Source organism: Patagioenas fasciata, chromosome 19 (genome assembly GCF_037038585.1).
Source record: "Patagioenas fasciata isolate bPatFas1 chromosome 19, bPatFas1.hap1, whole genome shotgun sequence".
In the NCBI taxonomy this organism is placed as follows: domain Eukaryota; kingdom Metazoa; phylum Chordata; class Aves; order Columbiformes; family Columbidae; genus Patagioenas; species Patagioenas fasciata.
This window is the reverse complement of record NC_092538.1, coordinates 5,690,058-5,718,055: the sequence shown is the minus strand read 5'-3', so window position 1 is coordinate 5,718,055 and position 27,998 is coordinate 5,690,058. Positions and strand designations below refer to the sequence as shown.

At 46.7% G+C, this 27,998-nt stretch overlaps 1 protein-coding gene across 6 annotated transcripts in view; it reads left to right on the top strand.

Annotated features, from left to right (window-relative positions):
* Positions 1 to 24,212, top strand: part of CLIP2 (CAP-Gly domain containing linker protein 2) — an 86,188-nt gene extending 61,976 nt beyond the window's left edge. For 4 of the 6 annotated variants that reach the window (XM_065852800.2, XM_065852801.2, XM_065852802.2 and 1 more), the window contains 11 exons: positions 7 to 204; positions 1,012 to 1,115; positions 2,237 to 2,297; positions 7,706 to 8,650; positions 11,008 to 11,065; positions 12,765 to 12,848; positions 13,273 to 13,429; positions 13,747 to 13,906; positions 14,465 to 14,650; positions 17,948 to 18,010; positions 18,550 to 22,604. In XM_065852800.2, the coding sequence (XP_065708872.1) occupies positions 7 to 204; positions 1,012 to 1,115; positions 2,237 to 2,297; positions 7,706 to 8,650; positions 11,008 to 11,065; positions 12,765 to 12,848; positions 13,273 to 13,429; positions 13,747 to 13,906; positions 14,465 to 14,650; positions 17,948 to 18,010; positions 18,550 to 18,561 (2,028 nt within the window). In that variant the 3' untranslated portion in view covers positions 18,562 to 22,604. Of the gene's footprint in view, positions 1 to 6; positions 205 to 1,011; positions 1,116 to 2,236; positions 2,298 to 6,102; positions 6,208 to 7,705; positions 8,651 to 11,007; positions 11,066 to 12,764; positions 12,849 to 13,272; positions 13,430 to 13,746; positions 13,907 to 14,464; positions 14,651 to 17,947; positions 18,011 to 18,549; positions 22,605 to 23,252 lie in introns of those variants that run through there. The other 2 variants (XR_011741889.1, XM_071816878.1) reach the window with 2 other exon arrangements.
* The last annotated feature ends 3,786 nt before the right edge of the window (positions 24,213 to 27,998 follow it).

The following is a 27,998-nucleotide window of genomic DNA, read 5'->3' as shown; positions in this document are numbered from 1 at the left end:
TTCCAGCTGACGGAGACCTCTTCTCGATATGCCCGGAAAATCTCTGGCACGACAGCACTCCAGGAGGCACTGAAGGAGAAGCAGCAGCACATTGAGCAGCTGCTGGCAGAGCGTGACCTGGAGCGGGCTGAGGTTGCCAAAGCCACCAGCCACATCTGCGAAGTGGAGAAAGAGATTGCCATCATGAAGGCCCAGCATGAGCAGGTATGGGGTGGTGTGGCTTTATTGCTAGCACACAAATATCTGGCATCCTCTGAAAGTTTCAGATTGTCATCACATTACCTGTCTATAGCTTCCTGATGTGAAACCTGGCATCTGAATTTCTGTGTCTCTTGTGCAGACAGATTCCTGTACAGTGGGTTAAGCTGAGGCTCTTTCTCCACTCTTGCCAGTGTAACGTGCTCTCTCTACCCCAAGCCAGGAGCAGGAAAAGGACAGTAAATAGTCTGTGTCTGGTGATCAATACATTTGAATGTTGAAGTGCAAATGGAGGGCAAACTTGCTCCCCTTAGCCACCCAGTGTGGCCTTGGCTGAGACTGCATTGCAGTGGTTTTTTTGATGCTATCAGGCAGAGCTGAAGACATCAGCTCATTTCATATGTCGCTGCTTTCCTGCCAGAGGGGATGTTTTTATCACATTAGTAAATTTAGGAGATCTGCATGGAAAACAGGCTGATCATATTAGCTTTTCTTTTTTTTTTTTTTTTACACAAACATTTATAAAAATGAGATTTTATGCAGTTAAATGCTTAAAGAGAGGAGTTGTGTTTTGCTGTTTGTCAATATATGGCTCTTCAATGAGTGCTGTTGCCCCAAATTCCTTGCTCATGTTTGTAAACCCCAGTCAGCTATTGGGGAGCAGGGGTGACACTATTTTGGTGTGGTGGGCCACACCAGCCTGTCAGAAACACATCTATCTGAAACAGATACCGTCTTCTGAAACAGATCATCAAAACCTTCTGTACATGAAGCATTGTTAACTTTTGTGGCTTGGACTCTGTTTTGCTGCAGTATGTCACGGAGGCAGAAGGAAACCTCCAGCGAGCACGAGCCCTGGTGGACGTGATGCAGAAGGAGAAGATTGAGCTGTTGAATCAGCTGGAAGAGGAGAAGAGGTAAAACCTTGTCGCTGTGTAAACTGGAATTACTCGGTAAAGGTGGGATCGCAAGGGTGTGGTCAGTGACAAAGCCTTGCCTTTGGGTGTTCTTGGCTGGGGATACGGTACAAAATAACAGCACTGTAGAATAAACAGAACTGCGATTTGGACCATCCCAGACCCCTAGCCTTTCTGTACAACCTGGCTTTGCTACAGACCATTTCTTTGCCCTCTGTGATGTGCTGATCTTAAGGATGTTCCTTCTGAGGAAGGGAAATCAAACTGGAGTGGAGCCGTACTGCAGTGCAATTCACCATCTCCCCACATCCCAGAGGCTCCGTCCAAGTATATGCTGATGCATACATTTCCTCTCAGGATAAGATTGAAGATCTACTTGTCATTCTTGGAGTCTGATTGCTCCATATATATATTTAAGCTTTTCAGTGGGAATAGAAAGACATTTCTGTATATTAAGTAACAGAAAACAGCATTGATTTTGATTGAATGATACCCCTCCTGAGGACGAATTGTTCTTTCGTGCACAAGTCTCCCTGTTCTCCTGGTTAGGCAGCTCACTTTCCCAGCTCCAGGAGACCCTTTAACCCAAGACAGCTGAGTTCTTTCCTAAATATCAACAGATGCCTCATCTAATTAGAGGAGGTTTAGACAAGGAAGCTTGTTTATGAAGTTAGAAATGTACACTCATGGCTGTTTTTATCTGTAACAGAATCAGGGTCCTTACATCTGGCTACCAGTGCAACAGCCTCATGACTGCCTTTTTAAAAGCAGTAAAGAGAGCAAAAAGCACTGAATTTAGCAGAAGATTAAATTATTTTTTAGCATTAATGTTTTTTTTCTTTTTAGACTTTGCAAAAGATTCCTTGGCACTTCTGTGTTTGTGCATGTGATTTTTACGTGCATTTAAGCATGACTGGCCTATACAATTTCTGGTGAAGGCTTTTCTGCCAGGTCAGCTCATCTTGCTGTTCAGCTTCTGCTGAGCTGTTTGTACATGAAGTTTGTCTGTATTCTGCTCTCAGACTTCGGTTGTGCAGGGGAGGCCCATGCGCGATGGCTGCCTGAAAATGGGCTGCTGATCTGGGTGTTACTGATGGCCCTTTGTCTTTTCCTCTCCCCAGGAAAGTGGAGGACTTGCAGTTCCGTGTGGAGGAAGAATCCATTACAAAGGGGGATCTGGAGGTAATTCCCAACCCCCTTACCAAAATGTGGGGTCAAAACCTGAAACTGCATGTGGGGCCTCACTTGAGGAACTTCTGCCACCTTTTGCTCATCTCTAAACAATACTTTATCGATGGCTTTGGACATGCTGTGGACACCGTGGTATAAACTGTGAAGATTGTTCTTTGGTGTGTTGCCCAATGACTAATAACACTAGGAGCTGCCTAGAATTAATCACATGCAGCCAGCCTGGCTTCAAATGTCGCCAGGAGTTGCCAAGCCATGTTAAAATCTGACTGTATCTGAATGCATTTCAACATATGTTTTTCCACTGTAGAAATGAAGTGACTGCTCAGTCACTGTCCCTGCAGTGTCATGTTTTTGGCAGCTAATGGGCTCACACAATCTCCCAGTCGGGTGCTGTTCTATTCCAGCCGAAATCCATGTATCGTTTGAGCTGCAGTGTTCTCGTGTGGGGTCCTCTCCCAGGAGTGTGAGGTTTGGCGCTGGGATACTCTTTCATTTGGAAGAGCAGTTGCTTAGAGCAATGCTGTTGCAGTGAATTTGTGTGAACTGGAAGTGGTATTGGGAGCTTGTCCTTCAGGAGAAGGCTCTTCTGTGGGGAAAAACTAAAATATTTCTGTGAAAGCAAGGCTCTGATTGATATGTGGGCTTTCTTGTATCTTTAGTTAGAGTGTGCAGTTAAAAACAGCCAGAAATCTCGAGGGAACTGCTCCTGTGCTTCACAGTCATAGTAATAAAAGCCCAGGAAAATGGGGAAACCGGGCAATGGAGTATGTTGCTACAGCTTTGACCCCCTTGTATAAACCTCTTTATCCAGAAGCTGAAGCAGAGTAATGTGTTTGGCGGGGTATATATCAGCAGTGCAGTGATAGCAGACTTGTGCTAAAGGACAAGTGCAGTTTCCGCCTAGTGTGTGGGTGCAAAATCAGGTTTCTCTTGGTTCCTGAGCTTAGCTGGTGGGTTTCCCCAAGTGCTTTAGAGAAGGGTGATTGATCACCCTCTCAGAGCAGTGGAGTGTCCCTGTGTAAGCTTTAAGTGATTGAAGCCTGGCTGTGCAATAATGACAATGGGTTAGTTAGCAGATATATTTAGAAAAAAAACCAAACAAAAAAAAGCAAACAAAAACCACACAACCCACATGTTTTAGCAAAATGGTAAGTTACTGTGACATAAATGCTCTTCTAAGTGCAGGTCCCAGACTGAGGATAGATCTGATTTTCATTTGGGCTGGGAAGGAGTTGCTTTGCAATGGGGATGTGGCCAAACTACTTGCAGGCTGCAAGGGTCCTGTCCCCACTTCCATGTTCATCTTTACAGAAGAACAAATAACTTCGTAGGGGAAGATTTGTGGAGGAGCTTGTTTTCTGCAATACAGAGAACTGGGATGTTCTCCTGTGGGTCCAACACCAGTGACAGCACAGACACTGCCAGAGGGCTTTGTTGTGGTCACTTCTTGTATTCTGTCCTAATTGTGATGTTCAGACTGAATGATTTGACCAAAGAAATTAATGTATCTGAAGAATGGAGATGTTGGTCCAGTTTTTGGACTGTCTGATAAAGGAGAAGGAACTGCAGATTTAGCCTTGAAATGTAGTTGCGAGTTCAACCCCTTTTTGACCCAGGTAGGCAATGGTGATGCTATAGTGCTATGGAAGGTGAAAAGCAAGTGCAGGAAAACAAAACCTTTTAAGAAAGGCTTTTTTATGGTGGGAGACTTATAGGAGATATTAACCTCTTCAAGGGACTATCTCGTGCTCATCTCCTGGAACCTCCTTCACGCCCCAAAGACCAATGAGAAGTCAGTTTGTAATTGGTGAATAGTAATTTAAGGCTAATAGCAAGAAGTAAGTCTAAAATTCAGATCCAAACTTCTTCAGAGTGCAGGAGAACTTCGGATTTGAGGCTCTGAGTCATACTGACCAGGCAAAACTGTTTGCATGAAGTAGGAAATAACACAGGACTTGATGAGACTCTTAAGTGAAGCTCTATTTAAGGACTGTAAAACAGTTGATTTTTCTTCCCTGATTATTTTTCTCCTCTATTTCCATGCATTTTTACAGACTTGGAAAATAACACAATTAGTAGATACTGAGCAAGCTTGGCTGCGAATGTGAGTGTCAACCTCAGGAGTCTTGAGAGAGTCTCTTTGGGAAATTCAGAGATTAGTTTTGTAATGGGTCAGCATTGCCAGGCAGCCAATTTCTGTCATTTCAAAAGTTTGTGTTGCTGAAGTTTCACTTGGGAATTGAGGAAAATTTGCTAGTATCAATGGAATAATTATCCTTGTAAATAAAACCAAGCCTAGAGCTCCATCTTCAGATGTGGACTTTGAGCTTTGCAGGGAGTGGGAGAAGCCACTCAGTACAAAATTAAATTTGTTTATTTTTTTTTATTAGGATGCATTCAGCCAACTTTTGCACTTCAGTGATATTATTTGGGGGGTCTTAACATTGAGGTTTTTTTGATACCACATCTTTTTTTTCTAATTCAGGGACAACATAGACCACATAAAACATGGAGTAGTCAGAATACACCTAGCAGTTGAGAACTTGATCATCTATGGATATGTGTATAGCGATACCTTTCAAGCCATAAGAGAAAACATGAATTTTTACAAACTTCAGTTTCCATTATTTGCACACAACTGACCAAATCTTGCTTTATTGTAGCAAAGGGCAGAAAATCCCTAAAACTGGTTCCAGCAGGAAGAGGGGGAAGCAAATAATTATATGGAAAATGAAGGGGAAAAAATGGGGGTAAAAAAAAAAAGGTACTGATTGGATTTGTTTAGTGTTTTAGTAGGTCTAGTTTAATTCAAATGAAAATGTTGGATTTGTAAGCTAAAAAAAAAATGGAAAGGCCAGATTCTGCATGCATTTTCTCCTCTCTTATTTATGGGAAATTTTACATGATATGACAGTGGTTGTTGTAGAGTCCTGAGGTTTGTTGCCACGTACAGCCACATGGTACTTCTGATTTAAAAGTGATGGGCACCGAAGCAATGCTTCCGAAGCAATGATACAGATTTGATACACAGCAGCAAACTTCTTGTGCTGAGTTTGTCTGTTTAAAAAAAAAAATTAAAAGGGCAGAAACAAAACAAAAAAATAGTTATATTTTGTGTGCAAGGCTGTTAGTGTGCAAAAATCACTGAAATTCAGAGCAGCCCTATTCAAACCTAAAGCACTGATTTATATAAGTTTGGTATCTGAATTTCTTTGATTTGCTTTCAGTGTAGCGTATTTTGGGGTTTAGCAACATGCTGTGTGCAGTATGACCCGCTTTTTTTCCCCCACTTGGCGCAGGGTTCAAGCTGTCTCCGGAGCAAAAAGAGGATGGCAGCTTCCAACTCTTTTCAGTCTGTCTTGTGATTCTTCTTGAGGAGAGATGTGGAGAATCATTGCAAGGTCTTTGCATTCTCTTATGTGGTGCAAGGGTCTTGTATGGGCGGTCTGCAGCGGTGGGAGCTTTGCTTTTTCAGAAAGTGCCTTCAGTATTGTCTTGATGCAGGAAAACCCTGAAGCAGCTTTTTAATGCAGAGGGATGTTTTCCCATCACAGAGTCCATTTTCTCATGAACAGCCACTACGAGTACCATGTAAAACCACGTAGTAACCATTTTCTGTTTGGTTGGATTTTTTCCCTGCTTGTTTGGATCTTTATTCTCCCCCTGTTGTGAACTGCCTTTCCTTGTCTTGTACACTGAAGATGATGTTGCAGCCTTCTCTTCCCCTCTCTTTCTCTCTCCCTCCTTCCCTTCCCCTTTTCCCGTCTCCGCTGTTCTTTTTTCCCTCTGTGACCAGACTCAGACGCAGTTGGAGCATGCCCGAATACGGGAGCTCGAGCAGAGCCTGCTGTTTGAGAAGGCACAGGCTGAAAAACTCCTCAGAGAATTAGAGGACACCAGGGTAATGGACCCCCACTTGCCCTGCCTGCAGAACAGCGCGCTTGCCCCTGCGTTGGTGCTCATGATGCCTTGCTTTGGGTTTCTTTTTTTTCAGTTTATGGGGTTGAGTGGTTTTGGCTTGAATTTAGGCTTCCCTGATTTTTTTTTTTTAATTTTTATTTGCTGTATCTCCTGGAAATGATAGTACAATATAATTTCTAGCTTTGCTTCTTGTGTGAGGACTTAGTTCTCAGACTGAGTTTGCTTCTCTGCCCCATGCCACCATTTGACACATGAGCTCTTCACAATTCATCTTTCAATTAACATGTCCAAATAATACACCCTGCACAATCCATTCTGCCTCAAGGCTCCCCCAGGCTGTAATACAAAATAACATTGCAATCAGCATTCCCTTTGTCCTTCCTCCAGCTGTGGGAGCTGCCAGCTGAAATGGAAGATACTGGTGAGTGCAGGTGGAGCAGGACAGGCTGCCCAGATGTGGAAAGGGCTTTTTCCTGCTGCTGTGGCATGGGAAGCAGAGGACTTGCCCACAGTGAGTTGGCTCCTCACCAGTGGATTTGTTAGAGCTGTAGAAAACACAAACGTGAAGTTCTCCAAAAAAAGGCTAAATGTTTGGAATGCCTGTGCATCTACCTAAAATAAAAAATACTTCCTGGGCTAATGGGTAGTGGAGAAAATGGCAATTGACATGAAACGGAATTGATCGCTTTTGTTCTGCCTTGGTTTCCTTGTTTCTTCTGCCTTTTTCTAGTATTTCATCTAGTCAAATCTCTTTTCCATCCATAGCTGCAGCACCCTGAACTCCCTGTGACAAGCAGGTAGTTCAGCCCTGTCAGGTTCCATTCAGATCGTTAGACATCGATCCATAGCCCTTCTGCTTAATGTTAACCATGGCCAGATTTATTGTCTTGCATCCTCGAGCCTTCTACATTATTTTTACTTTGCTAATAAACTCTAACAAGTAGTCACGTGTAAAAATTCCTTTTCCTTTTTACACCAGGGTAAACAAATTACAACGCAGAAGTAGGCTGAGGATTGCTGAGCAATAAAGGAAACATGATACGCTTAATGTTGTTTCGGTGCTTGTGATAATTCCTGCATGTGCAGTCACACTTCCTCTGTGCATCATCTGGCAAGATGCCTGGTCTGGAAATATAATGCCCTGTTTCAGGACATTATTTTTCATAAACTGCTGTTGCTCTCTAGTGATTTTTCAAGGGTTGTTTGAAAGACGTGTGTTTCTCTGTGGAAAACAAGAGGCTTGTATTAAAAAAACAAATTGCAATTGGCACAGAGATGCAACTGTTGGAGTTATCGGTGATAGTTACCCTGGTGCAAAACTGTGCTCAGGCTGGAGGGCGCTGGGTATTCTTTTCCTGTTTATTTGAACATTTGACTAATGTATTTTTGGACTTATTTCCACTGGAGCACACTTACTAAAAGGAGGGATGCAGTGATGAGAGGCAGGGACTGACTTCCTCTTCTCTGTCCTGTTGCAGTTAACCACAGTAGCGGAGAAGTCGAGGATTCTGCAGCTGGAGGAGGAGCTGAGCCTGAGGCGCAGTGAGGTGGATGAGCTTCGGCAGTGCCTCAGGAGCTCCCACCAAGCAGAGATCCCGGAGCACAACCTCGGTTTGCAGTCGGAGGCTCTTCGGCTACGAGATCAGCTCCTGTCTGCCAACAAGGAGCACCAGAAGGAGAGCAGCCAGCTAAAGGAGAAGTACGAGAAGACGTTAAAGAAGTACCAGCAGGAGATGGAGAAGCTGAAAGCTGTCAATGAGAAGTATTCCCAGGAAATTGTTGACCTCAAGCATAAGGTTCAGCAAGCCACTAATGAGAACATGGGACTCATGGACAACTGGAAGTCTAAATTGGACACGTTAGCTTCTGACCACCAGAAGTCTCTGGAGGATCTCAAAGCCACATTGAACACAGGCCCTGACACCCAACACAAGGAGATTGTGGAGCTGAAGGCAGTGGTGGAGAGTATAAAGATGGAACACCAGCTTGAGTTGGAGAACCTGAAAGCAAAGCATGACATTGAGATGGCTGTTCATATAAAGGAGAAAGAGAGCCTCAAACTGAAGTTGCAGGAGGCTCTGGATGAAGTGGAAAAAAGCAACAGCAACTGGAAAATGCAACTGGAAACCAAAAGCAATCAGCACCTTCTTGAGCTCCAGGATATGAAGGACAAGTGTCGAGATGCTGAGCTGAGGGTGCATGAACTGGAGAAACTTCATGGTGAATATACAGACCAGACACAAGCAATAGCTTTCTTGAAAGACCAGATTTCTTTGGCTGAGAAGAAGATGTTGGACTATGAAACACTGCAGAAAACAGAAGCTCAGAGTAAACAAGAGATCCACAGATTGCAGGAAAAAGTGCTTGTCTTAGAGAACAAGCTGCAGTCCATGGAGGCCCTGCATCCGTCTCAGCATGCAAATGTAGGAGTTGTGGGTCATTCTGCTTGTTTGTTGTCACTCTTTGTAACCCTTTGTAGGAGTAGAGCTCAGCTGTTGCCTTGTGCAATTTTATGAGGCTTCTGTGCCTCAGAGTATCTGGATGTTTTTATATCTTCCATGGGTAGTGCTTTGTCTGCACTGCATCTCCATGCTGAGGGTGTGTTCTCATTCTTGAAAGCCATTACAGTGCCACAATTACAATAAGAGTCAAGAGAAGCCAGTGGACCACATCTGGGCTTGAAGGCACATGGGTACTGTGGCAGCAGATTAGGGCTGTCGAGGTTTGCAGGGATGAGCTCTCACCCCCAGCAAAGAGCGTTCTGAGCTGAAAAAGCATCATTTCTACAATATGGCTGTTGTCCCTCAAGGAGCTGCAGCAGCCTTAGTGCATTATTGAGCAAGGCCCTTCAGAGGGAGGTAGGGGATGAGGTGGAATAAGAGACATCACCCATGCTGAGATAGAGCATGTAGCTTGCTCAGCATGTGGAACATGGTTTGAGAGCCCCAGTTAGGGACTTGAGCTGGTGTGACTGGGTGGGAGGTGTGTGCCAGCAATGCCTTGCAGCATATATGGGAAACATGGGGATGTCTTGACTTCAAGGATTGCAGTGGAAGAGCTGCTAGCGAGGGTCAGGATGGCACCAGGCTGGGCAAATAAAATGCCCTATTGAATGCGAGTCCTGAGCCTCTCAGGCAAGGCTAGAATAAAAGCAGTAGTATCATAATATGAAGAGGTCAATTTTCTGTGGCTTTTGTGTCTTTTTACATCACCTCATTTTTTTGATGATGGCATAGGATGCCATTGTGGTGTGACACGGGGACATGCGGTTTTGCACTAGAGTGAGGGGGGAGATTACTACTGCTGGACCCCTGTTTGTGTTTGCATGAGAAATGAGCAGAAAGCCAACTTAAAACTTATCCCTGTGGGGATGCAGAAGATGAAAATAAGCCAGGAAATGTGCATATTTTAAGAATACTAATTTGAAATCTATTGCTGGCAATCTAGTTAGTTGTCCCAGGCTGGGGTGCCAATGAAATGAATACAATGTCTGTGTTAAATTTGCCAATGTGAAAAGTCCCACTGAAATTGGTTGCACCTCTGGGCAGCAAAGTCAAGCCCATGAACTACTGTTGGCCAAGTCAGAGCTTCATGCCTTCAAAAAGGCACATTGAGCTGGATAAGAGAAGCAAATGCCCCAGGAAGAATCTACAGCATCAATGGTGTTTCAAGGGTTGCTCAACATGTTTCATCCAGTAAAGACAGTTGTGAACAATAAATACAACCAGGGCCCTGGAACGAGTCGGTTGTTATTACAACATGTCACATATTATAGCCAATATTCAAACAGGGATGAATGTAAAAGACAAAGCTGGAGGCTTGTTCCAGAGCCCTTTAAATAAATGAGAGGGCTCTGGGGGATATTGGATTAGAACCAGGGAGTCTTGAAATAATTATTTTAACTATGTGTCGATTAAAATCGGGAAAATGTGGCAAGAAATGCACGGGTGAAAGCCTTTGAGCATCACAGGGCAAATTCTATTTTTAAATGTCTTAGCCAATTTAATGTGATTGCAGTATTAACTATCCAAATATTTTAAACAAACAAATGTGTCTTGTGACCATCTTTTGTAGACCTTCAGGTGAGAACCACAACTGTGCTTCCAAAGAGCAGTTAAATAGTTTTGTGTACCAAAAAGTACATCAGGTGGCTTATTTCCCCTTTGGATGTGCTCCTGTTAAATGTGTCCTGCAGCCATTCAAGCTTCTGGGGACTGACCTGGGGGCTTTCAGAGGTGGTGGCCACAGCAACTGCTTTTTTGTTAACGTATTCATTCTCTAATAATGATTATTTTAATCAATGTTTTGTTACTATTTTTATAACTTCGAGCACAGTGAGATTCCTCGGAAGTTGAGGAACTTGTCTGATGGGTCTCAATGCTGAATGCTGAAAGTATTTGCACTTGAACGTGTGCCATGATTAACCACATGAGACCAATTGCCAGGAGAGCAGCTCTTCCACAACCTCTGGGTGTGTGAAAGCTGGAACCAGATCTGACAGGGAAAGCCCAGTGTCTTGGTGTCTTTTCCCTCCTGGGTGAATCTCACTGTTGTGCTCAGCTGGCTGTTGCATGTGGGCACTCTCAGATGGGACCAGTTAACCCTCAGTAGTGCCCAACTCCTGAAAAGCCTTTAGTTTCACTCTCAGGACGGGTGTAGAATATTGCAATTTGGGTATTGGGTAAATTTCTGCTTCAGATGAGGCTTTGTGGTTGTTAATTTTTCTTTGAGCCTTTGGGTAAAGGGCTGGTTTACATGTCTTATTTTACATTTATTACAGATGATTGACACGAATGATATTTCAGAAGAAAGGATAAAGATGAAGCAGACTATGGAAGGTATGAAATTGTACTGTTTTTTCTTGGAACACCCCATTCTAGTGACTTGTGTGCCTTCTCTTCCTCTGACTTTCTGCTCTTGCAGGGATGGCCTTGCGGAAGGACTTTAGGAAGCCGTTTAATCTCTCAGATTTTGCCGGATGCCATTTGTTGTCTGGCTTTTTTTTTTTTTCTTGTTTCTCTAATCTGGCTGAACATACACGGGGTGGCTGTTTCCACTCGTGTTACATGCTCACTGTGCAGATGGTGCAGGTTGCAGACAGATCTGGGGAAATGGGCACACTTCCATCCCATCACTGACTTTTACAGCACACAAAATCCAGACATTAAACATGATTTGTTCACAGGAGAGGGCTGCTAATGGTAGATATTAATGTGACTGGCTTAAAATGATGTGGGTTACTTTTCTTACTAAGTTTACCATAAATCAAATCCATCCCTTTAACAAAACATGGAATTTACGCACTCAGAGAAGTTGTATAAAGTAGCTTTGAAACTGAATTTGCATTCAGCCTCCCTCACACAAGGGTGTAAGCTGTAAGCCCCAGTCTGAGCTACAGCAGACCTGCAAGGTTAGAGCTGGGTGGCCCAGATGGTCTCTGTTGGGAGGGATGTCCTACCACATGGCTGGGCATGGCATCTGCTTTTGGGTGTCTGTGAAGGATTCAGGGCTGTTCCAAGACACATCAAGTGCTTCCAGATCATGTCTTGCCTTGCGCATTCCCAGGAGACTCGTATTTCTTCATCCTTCCCTTAGGGCTGGGGTTTTTGTGTTTTTTGTTTTGGGTTTTTTTTTTTAGCATAAAACATGTTCAGTGTAGATCACAAAGGTGATCTCTAAAGGATGAACTTGTCACTTCTCTTTTCAAATGGCATTTGGCCCGTAATGGCACAGCTTTTTCTCAGTTCTTCCCCTCTAAGGAGTCTGTTCTTTGCAAAGTCCTTGTTAACGTCCTGCTGAGGATGTAGCAATTTAAAAAGAGGTTACTGGGGACTTTTGCAGGCCTAAACTTCACTTAATAGAAACCTTATTTGGTTTGAGTGTCCCTCCAGCTCTTTGTGGATTCAAACAGAAATATTTTGTCCTGTTTGCATCAGCTTTCCACGCTATCTAGGCATTGTCAGTCAGCCCCATCTTTGCAGATACAGGATTATATGTGTTATGCCAAACTGTATGCTGATTGACAGGTAATTCCCACCTAGTGAGGACAGAACATAACTGGGTCCAGCAGTCACTACTCTTAAAATGGCCCCTCAGTCCTTGCGCATCATGTTTCCACACTGAATAAGCCATATATAGGATGGACTAAAACCAACCAGTTCAGACTCCTATGGCTCTGAGTGTAGAAACGCATCACCTCCAGAAAAAATGTCTTTTAAAACCACCTCTGCCTTCCAGTGTAGGAGGTAACACAGAGAAACATGCTTAAAGTCCCTTTCTGTGATTTTATTTTCCCCCTTGTGGTTGCATTCTTAACCTGTCTGATATGGCTTCCCAGCTGTGTACCCTGCCTCCTAAAGCCCAGATGGTGGTGAGATGCAGTGAGAAACACCTGTTATCTGTCTTCTGCTGCTTCTCTACAAACGGAGGGTACCATCACCATGTCCATCGCACCCCCACCCATACCAAACACTCAGTACCTTCCCAGTTTGCACTAAGAATTTTCCAAGCTTCTAATCTTTGTCTTTTCTCCCACAGACCTCCAAGACAAGCTGAGTAAAAGAGACAAAGAGGTATCATCGCTGGTGTCTCAGACTGAAAATCTAAGGGCCCAAGTAAGTGGTAAGTTTCCCTAATCCAGTGCTGGTGGGAATTAGGGGTTTCCCTGCTCGTCCTCTGCACTGGTGTTGGACAAGAGCCCAGGTGCTGAAATGAGCACGTATAAAACACGACACTGCCTGTCTGTTAGTGGATATTGTTGGTAAAAATTTGTTCAGGAGTTCCAGTCTCTTTTCAAGACGTGAACACAAACCCCGCAGAAGATATTTGTATCCTGTGAGAAGGGCTTTTTGAGCTCACTGAATGTTAAAAGCCATAAGAAGCAGAAATAAGTGGAGCTGGGTGTGTTGTTTCTGAGATCTACCCTTAAATAGCACCAAATCTAGAGCTAACCAGGCCTGTGGGAATTGTGAAAAGGCAAAAAAGCAGGAATGTAAGTAAAGGACTAAGTGACCTTTCTTCTCCCTGTATCTTCTGCTTCTCACAGCTTTGGAAACTAAATGCAAAACGGCAGAAAAGAAGGCCGATTTGGCCTCAAAAGAAAAGAAGAGGCTGGAAGGTGAACTGGAAGCCTTGACCAAGAAAACACATGATGCCTCAGGGCAACTGGTCCTGATCAGCCAAGAGCTACTCAAGAAGGAAAGGTCAGTGTGCAGGTCTAAAGGATGGAGCTGCAGCCGGGAAGCTCTGTGTCTGTGTGTGTGTGTGTTCAGGTTGCTGTATTAATAATGTACCACCAAAAGTAACCCAGAGGTGGAACTGTTGAAGTCTAGCCCCAACTTTCATGTTCTTTAGAGATGCTCGTGCAGGAATTTGATTAAAATTAGGGGCTGTGAGTTTTCAAATAATTATCTCAATGCTCACCAGGAGCTGCAAGACAGCTCGGTGCCCATGTAGATGGAGAATGAAGTGCTGTGTGGTGTATGAAAATGTCTTCACCTTCTTGTTCTGCTGCTTTCAGGAGCCTGAACGAGCTGAGAGCGTTGTTACTGGAGGCGAACCGGCACTCGCCTGGGCCGGAGCGGGACCTCAGCCGGGAGGTGCACAAAGCCGAGTGGCGGCTGAAGGAACAGAAGCTCAAAGATGACATCAAGGGACTGCGAGAGAAACTGGTTGTGCTGGTGAGGGCATCAAAACCCCTCCTGGCCGTGGCCTGGGGGCTGGAGGGCTCTCTGGCTCATTGAGGGGGTCCCAGCCCTTTACTCTTACTCTGAGTATCCATGTTTTCTTTTGTGCTACTGAGCATCTGCTGAGAACTTCCTTGGCTGTGCTTGTGAGCTGAGGCCTGGCTTAGCAGCAAAAATGTCCGTATGTCCTTCTCCTGTTTTGTCCTGTTCCCACAGGGCTAAAATTTGCGGGAGAAATTGAAGGTGGGTCAGCTACAGCACATTGCTTTACGTGTTCTCTGATGCAGGAATAAGCAGTGTCCTCTAATTCCTGTGTACTTCAGTGTCCTCCAGTGGTTGAAATGTGAATAATTTATTTGAGCTCTGCTGGGAACAAACTGGAATTGCTGCTGGTTGCACTCGATGCAGTTGCCTTCAGAGTTGTGCTCTGACCCCATCTACTGTTGAAATCAAAACGCGGTTATATGTGTTACTCTGGATTTCTACATTGCTTAGTTTCTGTAGTTATTTGCCTTAATCTAATATGTTCCTATTTTCCCTTTTCTGTCTAAGGACAAGGAAAAATCGGTAACGGATCAGCGGCGATACTCCCTGATCGACCCCTCGTCAGAGTCCGAAGTGATCCGTTTGCAGCACCGGCTGGTCAGCACGGAGGATGTGCTGCGCAACGCGCTGGAGCAGGGCCACCAGATGGAGAAGCTGATGGAAGCGATGAGGCTCTCATCCGAGAAATCACAGGTAGAGCATTTGCAATCACTTCCCAGGTCGCTCAGCACTCAGCGGTCACCTGTCTTGAGAAATCTCCTGCAGTCTTGCCATGTGCTGCAGGGGTGATGCAGTCAGTTGGGTCACTCACTGCTAGGAACAGCCTGGCAAGACTTTGTTCTATTAGATGTGGCTTGAAACTTAAGAAAAGCCTTGCAAATCAGTAATTATGGATCATTTTGTGCTCTGCAAGCATGGCTGTAAAATGTGATGTTTTGGGGAAGTCTGCAGTGTAACTGTACTTTATGCGTATGATGACATGTGGCTGCATATAATATGAAAATTGAGGGTTTCTGCCAACCAGAGAGGATTATTTCCTTGCAGTCCATAAGTACCAACTTCAGAGGTGACTGGGAAATTGTTCTGAATTTCACTAACCAGTTGCTGGAAGCATCTCTGTATCTGATCTGGGTTTGCCGATTGACCATGAATGTTCCCATCCCAGCTGCTATCCTCCCAGCTTCCTCTGGTGTCCTCTTGTTTCTTCTGACAAAAGCAAAACTGCTTCTTTTGTTTGTCTTCCATCCATCCTTGTGAAATAGAAGGCTGCAAAAAGCCAAACTCTCTACATTTGGCTTTTTCTGTCTCATACCTGCAGTGCCTAAGCCCTAAGTGATTCTTCCTGCCAAGTGACCTGCTCCTTGCGCTAAGCTTTGTGCTTCATGTCCTTTTTTTCCTCTTCTAGCTGTATTTTCTGTTGTATCTGCAACTAGGTCATGGCTTTCAGAGCCCAGATGCACCACTGCTCCTCTCCTACTTGCTTATTTAAATTCTTAGCTGAAAATTCTTTCTCTTGCATTATTGAGCTATAATTCACATTCAATGAAACACCTTAGGATAGTATTATACACAACAAGCCACTAGACATGGAGAATAGGCAGAGAGTTTGTTTTCCCTGATGCAGGTGCAGATATGTTGTGGTAGGTAATCCAGGGGGTATCAAGTCTTCTCCTCTTCCCATGGCACTGGCTTCTGCACAGTTTGCAGATACACCAAATGGCTGTTTGCATTGCAGTAGCACTGAAAGCTCCACTGGCTCAGGGGAGCATCTGTGCATTGCAGACAGTCTCTTCATATCCTGCCATGCGGCGGCAGCAGCCGTCTGCCAGCACCAGACAGGACAGCTGGAGTCGTGATGACAAGTTTGTGGCAGTCCAAGACGTGCTATAATCCTGTCAGTACCTCCAGAGTGACTTTAGCTGCTGCTGTAATTGCTACATGTCAAATGAAAATGCATCGTGACACCCTCATCTGTTGAAAGCTGTGGGAGGGGCAGGGAAAGTTATTTCTGTTTGCTTTAATGCTGAGTCCCTTGAGAAAAGGAAATTTTCCCTTTTGCATTCCTGGCTCCAGAGGTGTGGTGCAGGTGGTAATTATTTCTTCCCCAGCTGTAGAAAATAACTGATATTTATATATAGTGAGTTGGAATGGAGCTTATGAGCTAATTATCCCTGGTATAACTTTGATACTTCCATGCTTAAGAAATCCTAGAGATACGGCCTTCAACTACAAACCATGGCGCTAAGAGACAGACGGAGGATTATTGCAGGAAGCTGGGCTTCAAACTTCTGTTGATGTCAGTGCATAATTACGAGGAAGTCTGGATCAACACTCCCTTGTTTCAGCCCAGTATCTGTTCATCCTTCCCCTTATGAAGGGGAGTTGTTAACCAGAGGCTTTCGAGTTGAGCCTGAGGATGTTGTTGGCCTAAAGAGGTTCTGGTGCAATAGTCAGGGAACGGATGGTTCCTCCCCAGAAGCCACATTTCCACTGTAACCCATTCTGTGCTACTTTCTGACCTCCTTGACAGCAGCAGCTGTTGCCCAGGGATCTGCCTTGGCATCACTCTTTGTCTGCAAAGACTTCACTTTGCAGCACGCTCAAGGAGGAAATCTCTAATTACCACAATTACCACCACTCTCCCTTTGCAGGCTTAAGTCAGCCGCTGCTCTGCGGTCCTCGATGTGCGTGGTTGGCCTTGCTGTTAGACAAGGAGGTGCAGGAGCTGGTGGAGCATAATGGAACAGTGTCTTCATCTCTTTGTCGAGTAATTGCTGCCTTGCTGTTTCCATGCCTGCAGCTGCAAAGTGTTTGTCCTGTAATAGAGGAAGAAGATCTTTGCCTTCCCCATGTCTTGGGAGACCCTGATCTCACAGCTTTGCAGGAAATGACAAGGATGTAGCACTTGAGCCTTTTCTTGGAGAATTTGCAGTGATTGCTCTGGGAGCTTTTTTTATTTAATTTGAAGCGAATTGCATCACTTTGTGCTCATTATCGTGACCCTGTACTGAGACAGAATTTCCTGCCTAACTCCTGTTGTCTGATAGCTGCTCAGCACTCAAATGGGGTGTGCTGCAGCCAGGGCAGGTTACTGAGCCGCCTGTGGCCATGGGTGCAGACCCCAAGGCTGAGTCACTAGAGCAGTGCTGCTATTGCCATCCATCCAGGTGGGGTTTGCTGCCTGGCAAACGGGCTCTCAAAGCAGAGCTCAGGTTCAATCTCTGCCCTTTTTTCCTGCCCACGCTAAACCTCTGTCCCGTAGGGTTTATTATGCACCTTCATGGTTATGGTAAGAATGGAATCTGGGTGGCTGGCACTCTCTAATGATGGGTTTTAAACCCCGAAGTCGTGTCTCCCCATAATGTCTGGTTTTGTTGACATCAGCAATTCACCAGCAACTGTGAATCTGATTACCAAGACTCAGGCAACTGATGTCTGGCTTGCTGTGACTTGAGGCTGCAGCTTTCTGCTGTTGTTTGTGCTGGTTGTACTGTCATTTTGAAGCTGAAGGGCTCTATATTACCCCTGCTAAAGAAACATTATAAAAGTTTAAAAGTTCTTGTGCTTTCCAAAGATAGAACAGCCTGTCCTGGCTGCCAGACTTGTCCCCAGAGATGGGTAATGGCAAATGTCCTTTTCACTGCTGGGATGTTCTCTGTGCCATGTTCTTCAGCTAACGCTGCCCTTGGCTGAGGGTTTGTGTATTGGGATTTAAGAGTCAGAAGTGAAGAACAGGTAACTGTGTATGTGAGAATTTGGGGGATGTTTTGTAGTTGGGAAGGATGCGATCCAGCAAGTGGGGACTGGGCCAGGGTGCAGAGGGCAGGAAGCTTCTTGCCATAAGTGGGGTGGAATCTTTGCATTCTCTTTTCCTTGTGAGGAGTGGGCACTGCATGCTGGGCTGCTAAGGAAGGAGATGGCAGTTTTACCAGGTAAAAGCACTAGGTTCTGTGTCTCTCTTCAGTAAGAACTGTCCCTTCTCTGTTGCAGACTGTTGGAAACTCTGGGTCTGCTAACGGGATTCACCAACAGGATAAATCCCACAAGCAAGAGGTAAGTTAAAAGCAGAATGTTGTTTAAAACAGTCGTTGCTTCATGTGGTTTCTTGCCTGTGCTGGGGGCAGCTCTTGGATGGAGGCAGTTTGGCCAGCAAAGCCTGACTCTCATTCCCACAGTGAAAGCAAGGGGCTGTGCACAACTCTGGTTCCCAAAGCACAGTGGGAATGTCATCTTACCAGTAAAAATGTCTGAAGCCATGAAGAAGATGCTGGTGAGACGTGCAAGGGGATATGATGGGCCCTTGCTCTGGAAGGGAGCAGTGGAGTGGGAGTTTCCCTTCAGTCTCCTGGGTTCATGCCTGTGTGACTCTGCTCCTGGCAGCACCAGGAGGAACCTACTTGGTCTCAGGTCCCTGCAGTTCCCTTTACATGGGTGGCATATCAGGGGACATGCTGTCCTGGTGTTCATGATGTAGGACAAGACCTGTAGCCTCAGGCTTCATGTCCTTGCCAATCTGTTCCTCAGTTTCCTCTTCTGTAAAAAGACCTCTGTGCTTGGCCTCAGTTTGCCTAACAAGATTTCTTTTCTTCCAGGAGAAGCTCTGATAGAGAAGAGGTGAAGAGGATCATTTCACGCCAGTATCAGCTCCTGTGCACAGTCAGAAAAATGATACCCCATCTGGCTTCAGCACCTCCAAAAGACTAGACACAGTATTTTCACTTTAAAGCAGGACAATGTTTATAATATACTAACTGAGGTAATCAGGACAATCCTGGAGTCCAGTTTTCCAAGACAGCCATTGTTCCAGGAGGGAGCAGAAAGATCTCTCTGGGTTTGGTTTTCTTCCCTGTATTGGTTTTGACTGTGGAATTTGTATTGCTCCAGCTGCCCTTGTCCCACCAGCCAACGTGGTCAGGATGACAGCTGCCCCAAACGGTGCCTGACGTGTCACTGAGTCCCCGTAGCCCCACAGGAGCTGCAAAGGGATTTGCTTCTGGTGTTGAACTCCAAAGCACATGCCCAGAGGCTTCACACTTCCCACAAGGTCTGTCCCTTCCCTTCCACCCACCCTGGTGTCTTGGAGACCTGCACAAGCAAGTGAAACCGGCTGGGCTGACTGTTCGTGCTGGCAAGCTTAGACTGATTAAGACAAGGTGTGGGGACGTGTGTCCCTCCTTGCCTTGTGGAAGACATCGCTGTTTTAGAGCATGGAGGGTGCACTTAGTACTTGTATCATAGCATGTCGTGGGAGATAATCTGGTTTCAGGGGGATATTTATTTTGTTTCTCACCCACTGCTGTTTGAGGACAGGCACAGCTCGCTCAGGTTGTCCTTTCTTTTCCTGCAGAGAGGTCACTGAGCAGGGCTGGTGCTGCCCTGGGCCACAGCCAGGCTGCCCAGCCTGTTCCCCGCAACTTGATCTTTTTCTGAGCACAGGACTCCACAGACAGATGAATCTCAGCATTGCTGGCCTGAGGGCTCCACGCTGGTTGCAGTTGGTGCGGGACAGATGCCTTGAGGAGATGGTTCCCTTCATGCCTGTTTAATTTAACAGCTAGTTGGGGATTGCTTGCCCATTCTGCAGGGCTGACATCGGCCCCTCCAACACTACCAGGAACAGAGGAGACTACAGTGCTGCTGTGAGTACTCATGCAGTGGTGGCTGCCTGTATTTGATGGGTACAGAAACCTGTGTGTGACCTGAGAATTTGGGGCAGAAAGAGTCCAAGACTGGAGCCCACACAGCTCTTGTGTCCGTACAGAGCAATGCAGGCCCAGGCAAGGGTCTTGTTCCTTCTGAAGGCTTTACTCTTTGCACCACAGCTCCCAAGGGACATCAGGGTGGAGGAAGGGGACAACGTGTTCTTAAAAGTGTGAGAAAGTCCAGCTCAGATTCACTGTGCAGCACTACAGGCAAGAATCACAGCAGTAGTTTTTACCAGGCTTCCCGTAGTTAGTGCCCAACTCGTCCAGGCTTCAGAAGCTCTTGTGTAATGATGGGGCATCTGTGGAAGACAAAACAGAAGAGACCACTGAGAGAAGATCTGAGCCCAGACCACAGGCAGATGAACCTCACAGCATGTCAGCTGCTTTGCTTTTTGCCCTCGTTTCCTATGAAGTTGTGCTGCTTTTTCTTACTGGGTTGCCAGGTTCTTATTTCCTTGAAAAACGGGCAGCCAGAAGCAGCCTGGGAAAGGCTCTGGCTCTGTGACTGCAGTTCTGCCCTGAGGAGGATGTTGCTGAATCTGGACTATGATACCATCCTGGGACCCTGCTCACTGGACCCAGGATTGGTGGTCTCTCCATTCAAAAGGAGGATTAGACAAGAAAGTGACTTAAGGAGATTAAAGCAGGTCAGAAAAGGCAGCTTAAGTCTGGCTGACAGCAGGGGGAGGCAGAGCTTGGGACCTAACTGGCTAGAAAATAATTTGAGTGGGGGCCCATCCTGCCTTGCAGAAGTCTTTAATCAGCTCTTACTGGTCACCAGGAAGATTGCCACATCTCTACCTAGCACTGAGACTTTCCCAAAGGATCATAGGGGTGGTCTCCAAAATCCTTCCGGTTAGTGTATTTAAGCGAGTAAGGGAAATCCCAAAGGGAGTGATCATTGGTACAACCTGTGACAGTGAATACTTCACTGGGAGCTCCTGTTTTGAAGAATTTAGGGCTGGTGTTTCCCAGAGGGCTCCTGTGGACTGGCTGGTCTCTCAAGTCCTTGCCGCAGCTCTTGTTGGCGTGAGTGGACCTGTCTCTGAGCCCAGGGCTTCCCGGGCACTTGCAGGTGAGAGAGCCCCTTCTGGTTTGCAACTTATTTTCCCCGATAGCTGCCTTCATCTACAGAGGAAAGGTTACCTGAATTTTCCACCTCCTTTGATGAACCTTTGGCTCTGCATGAGGTGGGATCCCCCAGGAGTGGTTACAGGGACCACATCTTTGGCTCCGCTAAACAGATCTGGAGTTGTCAGGGTGGCACTGGTTCAGGCTGGAGTGGGATTCTGCCACATCTCCTCCCAGGGACTGTCCCCCCATGAGCAGCTCAGACCTGTGGCTCTTCCCAGTCAGCTCAGGTAACAATGCCAAACAGCAGGTGGGTCAGAGCAGGTGTGAAGTCAGTGCTGATGATCTTCTCTGGCTGTAAATCACCGTGCTTGTCCCTAAGGATGAGCCAGGAGCTGATGGAACTTGTTGGCTTTCTGCAGAGGCTGTTTGATCTTTGTGCTGCAGTGGGGTGAAGCCAGGTCCCCTGTGTCCCCACCACCCTTGGGGTGCAGGTCCGTAGGAGCTGCTCCACAGACAGGACTGACTATGGTGCTGACAGGATGTGTTATCACACGTGACATCTGGGTTTCAGCTCAACCCCGTCTAAAGTGGCCAGGAGGGAGTTTGGGCACCAGTCATGTCTTCTGTCTCCAAAATTGGCACTGGCTGCCCTTCAGGGGTTGTAGGAGACCAAATTAGGGACAAACTTGGAAAGGACAAGAAGAGATTCCCCAGCCCCTCTATTTATTTGTAAGTTTAAGTGCTATTTTTGCCTTTGTGGTGGTGTATAAAGTATTTCACAATATTTGGTCTTACTGGCTTGGTTCTTTGGGGGAGATTTTCAAGGGTGTTGGAGCAGTGGTGCCCCCATCTCCTGCTGTCGGTCAGGGACTGGTTCCTGTTTGTGCCTTCACTCCCCTTTGGCTTCAGCCTTGCTTTTGTCTTGATTCCCGAGAGTGGGTACGGGGAGCTGCGTGTTCTCCCCAGCCCCTCTCCTGGCTCCTGCGTGCTGTGCTGGTTTTGCACCCAGCTTGCAGGGTGGGGAGCAGGAGGTGACCTCGATGTGCTCAGCATCCTGCTGCAGCCCCCAGCACCTGGATGTGGGACCATCGATGATTCAGCACCAGCTGCCTCACCCCACCCATAGCAATGCTTTTCTGCTGAAGGCTGAGTCGTTATCTGGCAAAAAAAGGGTCTTTGAAATGGAGACTATTGTGTGTTTAGTGGTTTCTTCTCTAACCCTCTAGACCAAAGGGAAAAGAACCTGTCTTGGTGATTTCAGCTTTATCTCCTACAGCATCCAGAGCGCTGGAGCGAGGGGCAGCACCACGCTGGGTACCGAGCTGCCCAAGGCTTCACAGCTCCTGCCTCCCCCCAGCCACCAGCGGTTCCTCTGGCTTGCACGAGAGATGCATGAGGGTTTCATTTAAAACAAAACGATGCAAATGACACTGTAAAAGTCTTAACAAAAATCCCAGTACTCTGTTGTTCGGCAGCTTTAGCAGCTCAACACTATCTTGTAGGAAATTATTAATACACTAAGATCCTATAGGCCTCATGTAAGTTACCAGAATAAAAGCGATACTAGATGTATAAATGGATGATAACCTTTTAACCGTACAGTATGTATTACAATTTTGTAGCTTAGTCAATTTTTGGCTATCAGATTTTGTTAGTATGATATAAAAAAAAAAAAAAAAAAGACAAAAAAAAGTTTGACTGCTAATGTCTATTTTGTTATTTGATTCATTTTATTTCTTCCTCTGTACAAAAGCTGTACAAATCTGTCTGTGTAACTACTATAGATAATGTATTCATGTACCATCCACCCCTGTCCTGGCTTGCTGGTGTGGTGAGCTCGTTACTAAACAATAAAATCTGTGGCTGAAGTCGGGCACCCCGGGGTGCCAGGGGTGTGTTACGGGTGTTCTGCAGTGCACCAGCCCTGCCGAGATGGAAACGGCTGGGGGCACGGGGGTGGCTTTGGCAAGTCCCTGTTCCCTTGAGCCCAGATCTGGAGCCACCACCATGGGGGAGTGCAGGTTTGCAAACAGCCGAGATGCTGCAGACCTGCCCTGGGCTGGAGGCGAGGACAAGCAGACCAAACATCAGCTCCTCCCACGCTGCTGCTGTCACGTATCTCCTGAGCTGGGAAGTGATGGTGCCATTTATTAATTTATTATTTTTCCACTCCCACCAGTCCTACCCTGGTGTACCCGTCTCCCCTGGCCTCGAGACTGGCACACACACATTTGAGCAATGCCACCTTGATTTTGCAGGGCAAAGATGGTGGTTGTATCATCCTCATCCCTCTCAGCTCACCGCAGAGCACGGGGAGCAGGGATTGCTCTGGATGGGTCCTGGGGGAGCATCCTGTCCTTTGACTGCCCCAAACACAAGGGACAACATCCAGAGGTGCCAGCAGAAAAAGAAAGGTGTTTACTGACTCTTTAAATAAAGACAAGTAAATAAATAATTGTGAAAGCCCAGTCTATTCTACCTGCTCCTTTTCCTGCTCCATTTTTCCATCTCTGCAGGTGACACACAACCTTACAGCTGGTGCATTCCCCCCCGGCTCTACTTGCCGCATTCCTCAAGAAGTTCCTCAAGATGCCTTTATCAAAATAACTCCCGACCTAAGCTTTCGTGCGAACACCTTGCGAGTCTAAAACCAGACGCGGGGGCTTCTGGGAATTGTGGAGACCACGAGACACGAACACGTGAGGGGCACCAGCTGCTCCCCCTCGGCAGGGGGCACAGGAGCTCCCGGCGGTCAGGATCTACTCGAGGGTTAAAAACAAAACACCAGTAAGAAACGATAATTAAAGATTTTTTAAAAAGTTCCCCGAGAAAGTCAATGTTAGGGCTGCAGCCGCCGCTCTCCCAGGCTGGGCTGTTGCCTCCCCTCCGCGCCCGCAGGCGAAGCGCGGCCGCCATCTTGGCTGGGGTTTCTTTCTCCTGCACTGCCCTCTGCAGCTCGACTGCCGGCCGTGCCTGCGCCAATGGAAAGGCTCAAACTGAGAAAAAAGAAACAAAACTAGAACCGTAACAGCAGGTGGTGAATTCAGACGGGTTTTTCCGGCCGGGAAGGAGTGGTCAGAGCAGAGCGGTGTCATTCCCCGGGACTCCAACGCCTCACGGGCCGTGCTGCCTCAGCACCAGCGCTGGGGCTCTCGCGTGGCTCTGACTGGAATCTCTCATTTTCTCATCAAAGGATTCCAACTTCAGGTGGCATGAACTCATGCTAAAGACAATCAACCTGTATCTGCAATTATGTCACCAGCTGGATGGATTTCTGCACTGTGCCGGTGCATTGTGGTGTGGCCAGAAGAGATGCCTGGGGAGCAGCGAGCTGGGCCGGGAACCACAGGCACAGACGCACCTGCCCACCCTGTGTTTTGCTAAATAGATGCTTCAAAGAAATCAATTAGTATATTGCTATAGGATTCAGTCACGTATTTACTGCTGTAAAGTTCCAGATGCTCTGTAAACCACAATAATACAGTTAAGTGGAAAATGAGTCACTTAAAACCATAATGACTATCATAGCATGACTCCACTGACAACAAAGCACCACAACGATAACGCCGCAAGGTGGGTGAGGGAGCCCAGCATGGGGCAGCACAGCTGGCCATGGGTTGAGCTGCTCCTGTCCCCCCCCATCACACAGGTACAAGGCACCATCTCCTCAACCCTGCTGCTGCTGACCCACCTCGCTGTTTGGCCTCACGGAAACTGCTTGTGTGACTCCCAGGTGAGCAGAGCTGGGCACTTGGATTTCGGTCTTGAGGAGGTAGGGCCACCCTGTTCACAGCAGAATCACAGAATGTTAGGGATTTGAAGGGACCTCAAAAGATCATCCAGTTCAATCCGCCCACCGGAGCAGGAACACTTAGATGAGGCTACATTAACTGCCTCACCCTGATCTGGTGGCCTATAGTAGACAGCCACAACAGTATCACCCCTGCCAGCCTGCCCCTTAACTTTCACCCATAGACTCAACTCGCTCCTCATCCGTGCCCGGACAATCCTCAATACATTGTAGTTGCTCTCTCACATAAAGAGCAACTCCACCACCACAACTGGCTGGCCTGTCTTTCCTGAAAAGGACATAGCCATCCATGACCACATTCCAGTCATGTGTGCTGTACCACCATGTCTCCGTAATTGCCACCAGGTCATAATCTCCTGCCCTAACACAGGTTTCTAATTCCTCCTGCTTATTCCCCATGCTGCACATATTGGTGTACGGGCATTTCAGAGAGCGAGCTGAGCACACTGACTTCACCCCAGGGGCATGGGAGGCCTCCCAGCCTTCATCAACTCTAGAGTGATGCCTCACTGATGCAAGCCCAGCTACCACCCCGTTCCCCCTTCAAGTCTAGTTTAAAGCTCTTCAAATGAGCCCTGCTAATTCCTGTCCCACTATCCTTTTGTCCCTGTGAGATAAACCTTTCCCATGTATCACTGTTTGGACTGCTGTCTTGTAAAACCAGCCGTTATCAAAGAACCCAAAGGTTTAGGGACTGAATTTTTCTATTCCATCCCATATCATCACCCAAAACTGGAAGGAGGGAAGAGAAAATCACCTGAGCCCCAGACTCTTTTACCATCCGTCCCAAGGCCTTGAAATCTTTCTTCATTCCCGTCAGACTGCGGGATGCAGCTTCCTCCCCACCTGTCTGGAAGATCAGCAGTAGGTAGTAGTCTGTTGGGTGCACGAGGTTGGGGAGCGTCCTGGTGATGTCCCTGATCCGGGCTCCAGGTAGACTGCACACTTCCCTACGATGAGGGTCAGCTCTGCAGATTGGGCCCTCTGTCCCTCCCAGAAGGGAATTGCCTACTACAATTACCCTTCTTTCTTTCTTATCTGAGGCGGTCTTGAGGCGTGGCATCATCTGCCTCTTTCTATGTGACCTCGTAGGTGGGCCTTGCACCACATCCTCACCTACCTCTTCTTCAAGATCCAGGGCCTCAAACCTATTACAGAGAGGCACCTGGGGAAGCAAAGCAGGTAGGGATGGAGGTTGCCCACGGCGCTGAACTGGAACCTGCTTCCAGCCCTCATCATCTTTTCTGTCCCCTACCCCTGCCCGACAGCGACAGGGCTGTCTCAGGTCTTCCCCTTCTGCCCGACAGGGCCATCACCTTTTGGGGGTATCCTGGAGCCTCTCTGAGTGGCACGCCAAGGAGTTATTCCACCAGTCGATATCCCTTTCACACTTCCTGATGGTCCTCAGTGTCTCAACCTCCTCAAGTTTTGCAACCATGCTGAGCAGATCTTGCACCTGCTCACCCCTCACCCAGGTGGGATGCTGGCCATTGTCATCCGGCAGCAGCAGGCTCCGGCACTCCTTGCAGCCAGAAACCTGAACAGCCACGGTTCGGGGCAGACAGTCTGTCTGAGTTGCTACAGTCTTCTTCAGACAAGCTCTCTTTCTGGTCGAGGCCACGGTTGGCAACAGTGTGAGACAGTGGCAATAGGTGAGAGGGTCTAACTAGCAAAAGTGACAACCTCTACACCCTAGTGCACGAGTTACCACACCCGCTGCTGCAGCACAGCGTGGGTGCTACTCACCCGTGTCACAAGCTGATTGCCCCTTCCAGCACCTGGTGGGCAGCCTCCCGGAGGCTTTTTCAAGAGGAGGGGCGGGGGTGTGATCGCCCTCGCCGCGGTAACGCCCACTCACGTCAGCTGCTCTCGCAAGGGCAGAGTGCAATTGTCTCCCCTCAGAACAGGAGCCCTGCGGCTCACACCACAGAGGCCATGGGAGCAGGGTGCGTGCAGGGCTGCCACCCTTTCCAGGGGCACTTTGTCCTTGGCCAGGCTGTGCCCTTGGGGACAAATCAGTTTGCAGGGGCTTAATGTGGCTTAGACAATTTGGCATTAACTTTTTCTTCATCATGAAGCAATTCTTCTGGTTAGTCCTTGTGTAGTCCTTTCAAAAGCCTGGAAATGGAAAAAAATGGACTAATGTCCTCACTAAAGGCTGAGGGTTTGCGGAGTTGACATTCACTAAATCATATTATACATACTATTTGCTATAGAGAAGCATCTTTTATTCCCTTAACATAAGCAATGTGCTTTGTTGCTGGACGGTAGCACCATTCAGTTTAATGGTAACTCACCAAAATATGATTGCCTTTATCTAGCTGAATGCTCTGGGTACAGACCACTTCTAGTCACTCATTAAATGTGATAAAGCAAGGTCACTCTTTAGTCAACCTGATCACTGCCTGCCACAGCACCATTGAGATTTCTGTCATTTATGCAAGGGAACAGAACAGCTCCTCACAGATCAGATGCTCATAAAAATAATTTACAGCTACATTCACCTTGCACGAAACAGCAGAACCATCCCGTCAGCCTACACATATTTCAGCCTCTCTTTAACTACCCTCTTGTGGTATCTCTGACGAACAACAGCCTTTTCTAACAGGCTAAAATAAATCCAGCTCCACTTGGCCATTCTAGTATGAATGGAGACAAAACTTCCCTTTTGTAGGGCAAGTAGCTGGCGGTTGTTTTAGAGGTTTGGCTTTTTTCTGTCTGTGTGCGTTTTGTGGTTGTTGCTCCAAATGTATCATCTTTGCCCCAAATACACTGAGGCTTTTCAGAAATGGAGATCACTGAAAATCCCAGGAAGTCTATACTTCCACTTTTAGTGGAACAACCAACCCACCACTGATTCAACTGGAACTAGTTAGGAGCTTTGAAGATGCAAAACAGAAGATGCATTTCATCCACATACAGTAACTTGCTAAATGCAAGTTTTTCAGTAGAGAAACATATAACAAATCCAACTAAGAAAAATACCACACTCTATTTCAGTACTCAGCAAAGGTGACGATTAAACAAGTCGCACTATGTGGTAAAATACAGCATATCTGCCCTTGATAACTAGAATGACCACAGGCCTTATCAACTTGTGTCAATACTTGAGGTACTCGAAGTAAGTAAATCCATTCTTTCATGGAGATAATGCTAGCAAATATAGGACCCCAGGAAGTTGTTAGGGTTGAAAATGCTTTCTAAACACAAAACTGCAGCACAGGAATTCCTCATCTCTTCCTACCACTGACTCTGCAATTTACCCCATTCAGGTTTTTATCATTCTCATGGTGACTAAGGCAATGATATAGTTCCCCTGGGTGACTTCTGGGATGACTCAGGCAGTAGGAGGCTGTATTACACTGGTTACTCTCAGTTTTGTGTTCCCAGATGTACTTCTCCCACTTATAAAATGGGGATGACAGTCTAGCGAAGTGTGTATTACCAGACC